General features: G+C 37.0%; 1 protein-coding gene across 1 annotated transcript; it reads left to right on the top strand.

The window, feature by feature from the left end:
* The first annotated feature begins 1,783 nt into the window (after positions 1-1,783).
* On the top strand, positions 1,784-11,949 carry LOC149500280 (peroxidase-like). The gene is made up of 12 exons (XM_089736728.1): positions 1,784-1,965; positions 2,708-2,847; positions 3,726-3,890; positions 4,660-4,847; positions 5,894-6,098; positions 7,359-7,556; positions 8,128-8,272; positions 9,014-9,170; positions 9,421-9,588; positions 9,935-10,133; positions 10,367-10,472; positions 11,127-11,949. Exons 1-12 carry the CDS (start codon positions 1,841-1,843, stop codon positions 11,227-11,229), a joined length of 1,899 nt encoding a protein of 632 aa, XP_089592854.1. The 5' UTR covers positions 1,784-1,840; the 3' UTR covers positions 11,230-11,949.
* Positions 11,950-12,558: the final 609 nt, after the last annotated feature.

Genomic DNA, 12,558 nt, shown 5'->3' with positions numbered 1-12,558 from the left:
GGGACCCGATGGCCTCCAATGACCCCCCTAATACCTTGAGTGCAATAAGTTCGTCTATCCACCTAAAAATAGCACTGGATAGCAAAATGCAGGGAAAGTCCAATACTACCAAGTGATCCAGTTACACGGAACCATGTGTCACACTTTTCTTTTTCCTACCTAAACTGATGGTCTTTAGAGACCATATCACCGTCACTGGGTGAGTAAGTGAGCTCACGGGGCCCAAGCCTGACGCTGTTGCTAACACAAACCCTAACAAGAGAATTCTTCGCAGAATCTACCACCGGATCGGAAACGCGACCCATGGAGAAGATCCGGTGAGAAGCTCAATGGGCTGTGTCTGTGGGTTAATTTACTCGCCGAGCGCTTCGTCGGCGACGGGTTCGACGAGAACGATGACCGGTGCTTGGGCTATCTAAAAGGACCGTTAGTGGATCGGGAGGATCCGAAAGGACGTGGGCGTCACACAATGGCTGCGTTGACCTTGTATATTAACTATCTAAATGTTCACATTTGTGCGTCATTTGAATTATTTTTCATAATTCCTTAATATAAAACAATACGCGTGACCAGTGAAGTCGTTTTATTACATAGTTTATAGTCAACAATAGTTTCGAATTGAATTGCTTGGAGAAGGGGAGGGGAATCGGTAGATAAGTAATTTACGGAGCCATTGTCATGAAAATGTTGCTTGATCAATATTTTATTTACCAAATTCCCATTGAATATTTGCTTTAAAATTCTAAAAAAAATTCAACCAAGAGCATTTATTTGTGCAATTTCCATAATTTATTTGTTTTTATGCCACGAAATCCTCCCTTAAAGTTTTAGTAATTATTACAGAATATTTGGTATAGATTTGGTGGTATCCCCCAACCATAGCCATGGTTAATTTGATCGAAAAAATTCTATTACGTTTATGTCGCGGGTAAAATATTACATATTATAACAACAAGGTAAACCTAGGTAATATTTGACCCAATACAAAAAAAAAAAACAATCTACATTAAATAATGTTTTTGATTTGGATCACTCAGATGTAAGTAACTTAATGCTTCGATCCAAGTTTTCAATTTAACGGAAATAAAAGGAAGGCTATTCCAGGAAGCAGAGTCCATCAATATTGCCACTGCATTCGTCCACAGTCCATATCCAGATGTGGTAACCACTCACTATCAGATGGATGCAAATCCAGCTATGGTGGCCATTCACTATGCTCGTCTGCCCACAAAGTAATTTAAAAATTTAAAAAATCCGATTGTAGATGCACACCAATTATGCTCTTCACCTATAAGACTTCCTCAGGGGGCGCACGGCAGTCGATAGGAAACTTCTCCTCATTGAGCTCTCGATGCCCATTCATTCTGGTTAAGAATAAGATCTTCCGGATTCCTTCCATCCCAAACTAAGCAGAATTTTAAAATGACTTTTAGCCCTAGTTGGATAGATCGGACATAGTGTCGAAGTCTCATATGAACTTATTTACTTCGGTCTCTCTGTTTTAATCCGGAACTGACGGATAGCTTCGCGGCAGAAATAGGGAAGATCGTGGTATGTATTCGCGAGGGCTCTCAATAAGCTGGACCTTGCCGTTTACGCAATATTGTTACAGTATTACTATTTCCTCGATGTAATTACATCAAAGCGTAGCGTTTCCACGAAAGCAAATAGTTGTTTTTAAACTAAGAATTATATCCTTAAATTATCCACATACAGATTATAATAACCAGTTTTGTTGACACTTAATGGTCACACAAAGTTATATTAGAATGTGAGAATGAATATCTGTTTTCAGTAACAGCTTATTTTGTATGGAGAAGGACGTGTCGGCAAAAAAAATATGATTATTTTTGTTTTTTTTTCTCTATTCGCCGTTACAGTAAATTGCATATTTTATGATTCTTACACGGGTAATGTTATTAGCAAAGATGAAGTGAAACAACACGATAAAGCCAATAACACTTTGTAAGTTTTTTTCTTCTACATATTTATATAAATTAGTCATTTATCAAGTGAATAATTAGTATAATTAATTTTATTTGATTATGCTAATTTTAAAATGTTTTTTGTAACTTTGTTTGTCCAACGTAATTAGATGTGGCGATGTTTTTATTGTTGCTGACTTTGAGCTATTTTCTAGAAAATATTTACAACAACAATTAATAAGCATGCTTTAATTATGTCGTTTTATATATTTATTACATAAAAGTCGTCGTAGCCTAAGGTATAAGACGTCCGGTGCATTCGTGTTGAGCGATGCACCGGTTTTCAAATCCCAGGCGGGTACAATTTTTTCTAATGAAATACGTACTCAATAAATGTTCACGATTGACTGCTACGGTGAATGAATAACATCGTGTAATAAAAATCAAACCAGCAAAATTACAATTTGCGTAATTACTGGTGGCCTGGTACCTCTTGTGAGTCCGCACGGCATGAAGCAGTAATTCGTTTCGGTTAGAAGGGTGGGGTGGCCTTTGTAACTATACTGAAACCTTAGAACTTATATCTCAAGGTGGGTGGCGGATTTACGTTGTAGATGTCTATGGGTTCCAGTAACCACTTAACACCAGGTGGGCTATGAGCTCGTCCACCCATGTAAGCAACAGAAAAATAAAATAAAAAAAATACCACGTACATAATATACCTATATAATTCTGCTACTTTAACGCCAACTCTATCAACCATCAAATTATGTATTATTTAGTTGGTGTGTCGGAGAGTTCGAACCTTGTGACCCGAACGAAGGCCGGCGTGTTGATGGCTCCTGCAATAATCTCCAACACCCAACCAGAGGCGCCAGTCATACTCCATTCGTCAGAGTCCTACCAGCTGTTTACGATAAAGGTAGTGTAGTCTAGTACTTCGTGATAATGCCCAAAACACGTCATTACGGATCCCCCGATCCATTAACGGCGCTTTTAGGTACCACAAGCACCGGTCACCGTTCCGGTCGAACCCGTCGCTTGCGACGAAAGGCTCGACGAGCGAATTAACCCATAGACACAGCCCACTGAGTTTCGATTCGTGTGTCGCGTTTCCGATCCGGTGGTAGATTCTGCGAAGCACTGCTCTTGCTAGGGTCAGTGTTAGCATCACTCCAGTTTGAGCCCTGTGAGCTCACCTACTAGCTAAGGTGACGCTGAAATAGCCTCTCAAGGGTATCAGCTTAGGTAGGTAAAAACAATAAAAAAAACGTGATGATGAAATAGGGTAAGCTGTACAGATATTGACACTATACAGTTCTGATCAAGTTTAGTGAATCTTGAAAAGTGCTCAGTTTGCTGCATTTGACGCTATGGAGGTTCTTTAGTGTTTATCATCTTTTATGGAAATAAATATGGAATGTTTTAATTTTTTTATAATACATTTACATAAGTAGTTATAAAGTTAAATGCAACAAAACTTGAATGCTTCCACCCACCTGGAGACATGAGGTCGATATCTTCAATGTATCGCGTAACGGTTATGCCACCCGTCAAATCGGAACCCGTGACTAATCAGGACAAAAACGACCAGGATGGTGGAGCCTACGTGTTTTGCCTACCAATGCTACTAGCTTCGACGGGTTATCCTAGCTTCACCAGACGTGCAGGCAAGCTCTGGCGGCTTTTCTAAAACTGGCCCTAGCAAGGGCATCAACGTCATCGCCGGATCGGAATCGTGACTCACGGAGAATATCCGGCGATATTCATTCATTTGTAAAAAGGCTTATTTATCAACAGATTTTGAACCGAAAACGACGAAATCCGGAAATGCTATGCCCACTCCAAGGTATTTGAGAACCAATCTGTGGAGTGTGGGCAAAGTCCCCAGCCAATTGTTTACTCAACTAGCGATTCATGATTTCGTTTTCATGTCTGCTGATGTAGTGTCTCTTCATGATACAGGTAATCATTTACATAGTTACTAAGTTGGTTAGATTCACGATCCACTTTGTGAAAGACTCTTCAAAGTAAATCGCCATAAAAGTATTTATATATTATAGTAGTTTAAGAACCGTTTTAAATCCTGTTAGTACTGGTTAAAGTATTAGAATCATATTATAATATTACTAGCGACCCGCCCTCGCTTCGCTTCGGAAACATTAAAACACACATGAAACCAAAAAAAAAATATAAAAAAAAATTTAAAAAAAGTAGCCTATGTTCATCAGGGACAATGTTGGCTTCTAATGGAAAAAGAATTTTTCAAATCGGTCCAGTAGTTTCGGAGCCTATTCGAAACAAACAAACAAACAAATCTTTCCTCTTTATAATATTAGTATAGATTGTATTGGGTGCAAATTTTTCAAGCAAGCAATCATACAAACCTAGCGAGACAATAAAACCGGATTAAAAATGATATCAATATCCGGAAGAAGGATAAAAGCAAACTAGCAAAAAGAATTATGAAGAAGTTGGCATTGGGAATTAGTTCTAGACCACACTTGTATAAATCCGTTTCTTGTTTTTTAAGATCGATGGTCGAGCTCACGGATCCCATGTTGTTAAGTGATTACCCCAGCCTATAAATGGCACTAACCATTTCGAAACATGAGGTTTTAAGGTGTACTTACTGACTATCCCAGTCTCGCAAAAACGCAATAGTAAAAATAGAGCGAGAAAAATGTTCACAACTATCCAGTCTAATTTTATGTAAAATTGTAATGTTCAACAGTAAAATATGTCATATGGAAGCCATATTGCTGTACGGCCAAAGGAAGAACTGATAGAGATTGCGTACCGAACAAAATACCTGATGATGACCCGGTGCACCGCTTCTCAGACATCAGGTGTCTGAACATGACGCGACCGGAGTCTTTTCAGTCCACTGGCTGTGTGAAAAACGGAACAGTTCCAGAAAGAGTATGTAATGGACACAAGATATACTCCTTATTCAATGAGATACATTGTCAGAAATAACATCCAAGCGAGTATTTAGTCACCTATACTACGGGACACACTTTTTTGTTTAGATGAATGAATGAGCTCACGTCCACCTGGAGTTAAGTTAATGGAGCCCATAGACATAAAAAACATAAATCATCCTCACCTTTCACCTCACCCTTCGATTCGAAACGCATTACTGTTTCACGACAGAAATATGCAGGATAGTGGTTGTTACCCGTGCGGACTTACAAGACGTCCTACCACCAACCAGTATTTACGCAAATCATTATTTTTGCGGATTTAATTTCCATTACCACACTTGCTGAGTTCGTATTTCATTAGAAAAAAATTGTACCTGCCTGCGGGAACCGAACACTGGCACAGCCGGCACATCGGTCGATACAAATGCACCGGGCGTCTTATCTTTTAGGCCACGACGACTTTATATTTGTGATCTTTTGCACCTAACTTTATTTGTGACCTTATTGCATGCGATAAAGGCACTACTTTAAAAGACATTTATTTTCTATATCATACACAGAGATAAAAACATAAACATCCATGAAACCTATTTAGTGAGACAAAAATGACATCTCAGGAGATAAATATATAACTAAAATTAATTAAAACGTAAAAATAACAAGAGCAAAGCTTTGAGAAATTTCAGAACTTAAAAAGTGATGCGTCCTAAGGTCCTGACCTTTAAAAACATCGTTGACTTCATTTTATCTTTTTGATAGAAATATTTTTAACACACTGGTAATCATTATAACTAACGACATTGGGCAAATATTATTCATAGCTTACTCACTATTGATTAATATACTTATTTAACTATAAATATATTTCATATCATGTCATTCATGTCATGTCATGTCATGTCATGTCACATCACATCACATCACATCACATCAGATCATATCATTCTTATATATCTTACTTACACTTATCTAACTGTTACAAGTAAAGCTTACATTTAAAATACATTGAAGGTAAAATATCAAATACCTTTTTCGTGACAGATCGTATCATCTACACCTCTGCTAGACCTTTCGATGATATATGGAAGCGATCTGAAATCGCTGTTGGCAAAAGGAAGACTATTCAAAGGAGGCTTACTGAAGTATGAGATTTCGAATGGAAGAATCTGGCCTCCAAGCACCAAATCTCAAATTAACCTTTGCTTATTAAACGACAAGCCTAGAGAAACAAGATGTCATGCAACACGTAAGTGTCATTCAGGCATTTGCATACAGTACCGTATTAAATTGATCAATCGATATTTAGCCTACGAATAAATACGAATATTTAGCCACGTCTGCACGCGTTTTACACAAGAGCATCCGGGTGATGGAAGGCCGGCTATCCTCGACCCACGCTGGGTCTGGTCCAGCGGGGTATTCCGTAGGACAGCTCACTCTAACCGGCGCCATCTAGGCGGGCTTCGGATAGCCTGTCGACCGAGAGGGCTGGTGGTCGTGGCACCCGGCGTCCCGAGGGGGGAGAGATGTGCTCCGCACTAAACGCTTCACTTTCCCCTCTTTGCCTTTTCATGAGTTCTATATCATGCGAGGTTTGGACGTTGGTTGTTGAGCGACAGGAGGTTTTAGTCAGTTCGACTCTGACATGCCCCGCCTTCCATCCCCAGTGGAGGGCGGAAGACCGGCGATTTCCACTCGACCAAAAAAAAAAAGCCACGTTTCCACGTCACACGATGTGGCTAGGTTTTTGCGAAATAAACTGTGAATTTGTTCTTTTTATTTTTAACTATAAAACGGTAATGAAATTTGCAAACACGAAAGGCAATTTGAATAATGTTAATGTCTCTGTCTCATAAAAAAATATTTATTTATCGAAATCCGAATATATTATAGTGAATTTTGCTACTTAATTTTCTAGTTGAGTTTGTTGACCTGATATCTTTGATAAACACGAAATTTAGCGGTCAAAGCCTTCAATTCATTCGGTATTATCCTCATTCAAGTTTACTAGACGATCATTCGCTTTTCAATGGATCTTGTCTCATATATTCTGGCCATTATGATTAAAAAAATATTATATATTTCCGAGACGCTTGATGTTTGTGTGTGAGTAAAGGTTATAATCACTTCACGACATAATATGCTATGAATACTATAATTAAAAAAAGAAATAGTATTGCTAAAAGATTTCAAGTATGGCTTATCAAAAATCATCCCTAAAGCAACAACTCTCCAAAACTTCAACTACATCAAGGTAAATAATCAAGAGCCAAACATGAACGAACAAAAAAACTATTGAATCCACCGTTTTATATTATATCAGTTTAATTTTTAAATTTACGCAATAATGAAAGCATAGTAATCAAAATTTACTAGTGTACTGTCTCGATCTGCTACACTAGGTGATTTAACAACTTTTCCCCGTTGAGACACAGATAATTTAGAGAACTTTAATAATAACCCTTCGACGTGCCACGGTTTTATGAATCATACTCTTTTTCGACAGCCGAAGATGGTAGCAATACACTTGCTAGTGTCAATATAATGGCTGTTTGGTTTTGGAGACACCACAATATCATCGCGGAACAATTGGCAAAGATCAACCCGTGTTGGGATGACAATACGCTCTTTAATACAGCGAGAGACATAAATATCGCTGTAGCTCTACAGATATATTTTTATGAGCTGTTACCTCTTTTCTTGGGTAAGGATGATAAAATACCTTTCTTTATTGGATTTTTTAGTTTTACATTTTTAAGCAGTGTGGTAGGTTACATTGCTTAAGCTGTACTTAAATACTTCTGATTATAATTACCACCATGCCCAAGACCACTAACGTCTATATGTTTATTATTGCTCTATAGGAGCCGAGGATCTCAAGATTTACCTGTTTTTAAGATATTATTAAGCTGATAAACTTCACAACAGGATTTTTACCGCTCCTTTTGAGACATGGGGACGTAATCTTAGTTGTCATGTTTCACAACAGAAAGTGACGCTTTTGTTGGTTTCATAAAATACTCAAGTGAAAAAAAAATTCAAACATGTTTGTCTATTGTTGTATATTATAAAATATACCTAAAATTAATCCTTTAGGCGTAAAATACAACTATAATCCTTCTGTGTTAACTTTTTGCTTGATGACACATTTACAACATTCACAAACAATGTACCTTATGACCTCACGTCTGAGTCTGGCATTCTATTTTGATGTCTATGGGCTCTAGTGAATACACTGTATTTGAGTCCAAATATAATTATTAATTTTTTTCCAGGTCGTGACAATTTGGTCAGAGATGGTGTATTATCGCCTTCATTTGGATACAGAGATGCGTACAATCCTGAAATACTACCACAAGTTTCGCTCGAGTACCCGTTTGTTTTGCGATGGCTCCATAGCGTCCAGGAAGGCACCCTTAAGTCAGTTTACTTCGTTTTATTTCTCCTTCTTCTTTGTTTCCAACTTATCCCATTAGGGTGGGGTCGGCAAAACGAATTTTTCTATTCCATTCTCCTCTATCAGCCGTCGTCTAAACACTCACTCCCCTTTCTCTCATATCGTCATTCACACACTCCATTCATGTCTTCTTCGGCCAACCTCTTCTCCCTCTACCTTGCACTACCATTTCTATACATCTCCTAGTCACATGCATCTTCTCTCTACGCATCACATGTCCATACCACGCTAACCGTCCGCTCTTTAATTTATTAATCACTGGGGCTACTTTCACACTTCCTCTAATATACCTTTAGTTTTTATTTGTTAATACCAATCTCAATTTAATAATTCTTCAATTGTGAATTTAATAATAGCTGTATAAAAATTTAAATTTTTTTCGATTATTAAATTGAAATTGAATTAGTTTCGTTAGAAAGAATGTGTGTTAAAGACTGCTTTTGTTTTCAATAACAATTGTTTTTAATCATAAGTACTTGAATATCAATCATATTAATCACACACCTTAAGATACTAACAATAAAATTAGTTCCAACGAAATATTCCAGACTGACAGATTAACAGTAAAACTAATTAGTATCTGATACTATCATTTTATTGTTGACTTAAATCCTACTAGTTCTACTGACATGGAGATTAGCCCACAATTCGAAATAGTGAATAAGCAATATTACTTAAATTTCATTGAATTTTATAAATTTCAGAATGTACGACACAAAGGGATATTATCTCAAGCAGTATCCGATAGTGAACCTCACTTTGAGAACAGGATTCTTCGATGTGGACAATAACATAGATTATATAACACAAGGAGCTTTTAGACAAGGCAGTGCTAATATTGACCATACAGCTGATCCTGATGTATGTATGCTTAAACGAATTATCCATTCATTGTCATTCTTGTCTGTCTAGTTTTTTTGTTCTTTTCGGTACAATATTTGCCGATAAACTAGTCTTCAAACATGGCTCAGAACCAAATGCATTAATACTAAATCGTTCCACAAATTCAAGAACTTCACTCAGATTCAAATTTCCTCTCTTCCCTCCTATGATAGATATTGTAGAAGACGAAGTCTCTTGAGCTTATGTTATTTTATATTATTATTTTCAGATCGTTGATATCGGCTTGGGTCCTCACCAAAGAGCATCAGATCTGATGACAAACGACATCTCCAAGAACAGATATTTTGGATTCCAGCCTTACGTTAAATACCACGAATTTTGCTTCGGTAAAACGATCAAGAAATGGGGAGACCTGGAAGGAGTAATTGACGCCGAGGTCTATAGCATATTTATTTTTGATTATTTATTTCATTTACTTCAGATTTTGCATCCATATTACACTTCACATATAACTTCATATATAACACACTTTAATGTTCTTTTGCGTCAGAAAGAAAGGAATCATTATTCATTAAAAAGCTACTCTTTCTCGATTGATCAGTAACTGTTTTGAGAGCGAGTTTTCATATTTTATTACATTTGTTTTAGTCGATAAGTATTTTGTCCTTTTTTTGCTTTTTGTAAGTCTGATTGATACTTTACCTAGATAGAACATATCCAATTGTAGACAAAGCATCCAATTTGGAATCGCCATCGAAATAAACGATAATTTTGTGTTTTAGAGGATCGAAATACTCAAAGATTTGTACGAAGATGTTGAAGACATGGACCTCTTGGCCGGTATTTGGGTTGAGAGGCGCATTAAAGGTGGTTTCGTGCCGCCAACCTTCTACTGCTTGGTTGTGGAACAGCTAGTCCGCAATATTGTATCTGACAGACATTGGTACGAGAGCTCGGAAAGACCCAACGCCTTTAGTTTACGTGAGTACCTATTATTTAAGAGCCTCTTAAAAGCCACAATCAACCAATAAGATGATACATAACCAGGACCACTCTGCCAGAAGTGTACGACTAAAAAGAAGAATTATTTAATATTAGACATGTCCCGCTTGGGCCGAAAAGCTCTCGGGTGAAAACCGCGTATGCGGTCAACACCGGATCAGTCGTTGTGATGTATCCCGCGGTTATATATTAAATTGTAATTTTCATTCCAGAACAACTTTTCGAAATAAGGAAAGCTAGTATAGCTCGAATCCTTTGTGACGTTGGCGATAAGGTCACCGAAATACAGCCTCAAGCGTTCCTCAGACCGCATTCAAGGTATGCATAATTTCGTGTAATGTTAGCTTTTTAGAAAAATATTCCATTTGCAATTACAACGGTATTTCGAATTCGAAATAATTCGTAAATCGTCCTGGCGTAAAGCATAAAAGGCCCGGTGTACTTGAATTGAGCAATGCGACTGTGCCAGTATTCAAATCCCGCAGGCGGATGCCATTTTTTCTAATTAATTACCTCACACATGTTCATGAATTATTTCCGTGACGGAAAAAAATAAAATCCACAAATTATTTATTATTTTTATTTATGCTAGACCGTAGTAGAAGAATATACTGGTAATTTCTGTCGTAGATCAGTCATGCGTTCCAGTTTGGGGAGTGGCATAATCGTTACACAGTATAAGGGTAGCGCCCCCTAGGCCTCGGAGACCCCTCGGGGTCGCCCCGGGGACCTCACAGGAGGTTCGGCCCATGGCCCGAAAAGGGCCCATAGACTTGAAATATAGACATCACGCCTCGTGGGTGGCTACCCTACTCATCAAACCTTCAATTCTAATATTCTCGCAATGTTTACTTGTCAGAGAAGTTTTGTTAATAAACGACCGTAGGGTTTAAATTGTTTTCTGTACCATTTTCTGAGGCGAAAAGTAACTATGTACTCTGCTATCAGCGACTTCTTATATTTTTATTTCAGAAACAGAATAAGTCGCTGCGAGAATATTCCCAGCATCGATTTCGCAGCCTGGAAGGACTTCAAATGCAACGAACAGTACACCTGGCAATTAGTAAATGAATAGAACATGTTTCTATTCACTTATGTTAACGAATTCTATCCTCACATTATAATTTAGTTACTAGTGGTCCCGCGGTAGTCGAAATTCGACTATAATTAATTGAAATTATAAGTTTGAACATTATTAAGGTTCTATTGTCAAAGATACTTCTTTATTCACAGATTTCGCCAAGACCACACTATAGACAAATAATATGAAAGATAAAACAATATTAGCCTATTCTCAATTTGACCACAGACTTTAAGCTATATAACAAAAGTTTGACAATAAACAAAAAGTATAAATGCGTGTTTGTGTGTCAAATACGTGGTAGTGTGTGTAATGTTTTTTTTATTGATTTAATGTATTATTAATGCATAATTTTTGAAAAATATTATCATTTTGCACTCCTTCTCTATATTTTCTATAAGTGTGGGAAATTTAATACTCCTCCGTCCGCGCAATTTTCGTAAAAAGTTTTTGATTCACGTATTAATATAATAATATGGATTACACATGATATCGTATTAAAACTATGTATACTGACTGACAAAATATTCTTTACAATTAAATTCAATTATTTATCGCAAATACTATTAACGTTTAATTGTAGTTTTAGATGATGCGGTGACGGGCTGACGTTTGTTTTAATTGATTACGGGAGTCCATAGACATCAACCTTGACATACCGAAAGCATAATAGCGGCCAGAGTATTACCCATAAATAAATGTTGATTATAATTATTGGGTGTGTGTTTTATTTCTCTTTTACATTTACATTTTATAGTAAAACAAGATTTATACCATACCTTATAATATAATAATAAATTTATATCTGGAACGGCTGGACCGATTTTGATGAGACTTTCACTAATAGGTAGCTGATGATATAAGGAGTAACTGAGGCTACTTTTTTTTAGACTAGCTTTGCCCCGCGACGTCACCCGCAGTTATTGTCGTACCGCGCGCAACATGGCGCTTCAACTATCAATAATAAAATTTAATGTTTCCGAAGCGAAGCGAGGGCCTAGTACTAAATAAAGTTAGTGATATTAGTAAGGTATTGCAGAGTCCGCGGTCAACTGAGACCACTTACAATCGAGTTGGCGTTAAGCTAACAAATTGTGATTCGCGTTAATACGAAATTTAAATTGAATAATGAATTGCCACGAAAACTCGAACGGTAACTTGAAATAAAATTTCACCACTTTTTTTTTATTATATAATATGTATCGTTTTGTCTTTTATTACGTTCTAAGGTATTCGTTTTATTTTTTAACAATTTTATTTTATACGCTATCAAAATAGTTAATCGAGGCTTTTTTTCTATTTCTTACATTTTTTTTTATTGCC

This window comes from Bombyx mandarina, chromosome 22 (assembly GCF_030267445.1).
Source record: "Bombyx mandarina strain Sakado chromosome 22, ASM3026744v2".
NCBI lineage: Eukaryota > Metazoa > Arthropoda > Insecta > Lepidoptera > Bombycidae > Bombyx > Bombyx mandarina.
The sequence above is the reverse complement of the archived record's forward strand: the minus strand, read 5'-3'. Positions and strand labels throughout refer to the sequence as shown.

Coding starts and splice junctions, on each gene's coding strand:
- LOC149500280 (XM_089736728.1), top strand. CDS start 1,841: ATGATTATTTTTGTTTTTTTTTCTCTATTCGCCGTTACAGTAAATTGC. Junction 9,171..9,420: donor ACCATACAGCTGATCCTGAT/GTATGTATGCTT, acceptor TATTATTTTCAG/ATCGTTGATATCGGCTTGGG. Junction 10,134..10,366: donor ACCCAACGCCTTTAGTTTAC/GTGAGTACCTAT, acceptor TTTTCATTCCAG/AACAACTTTTCGAAATAAGG.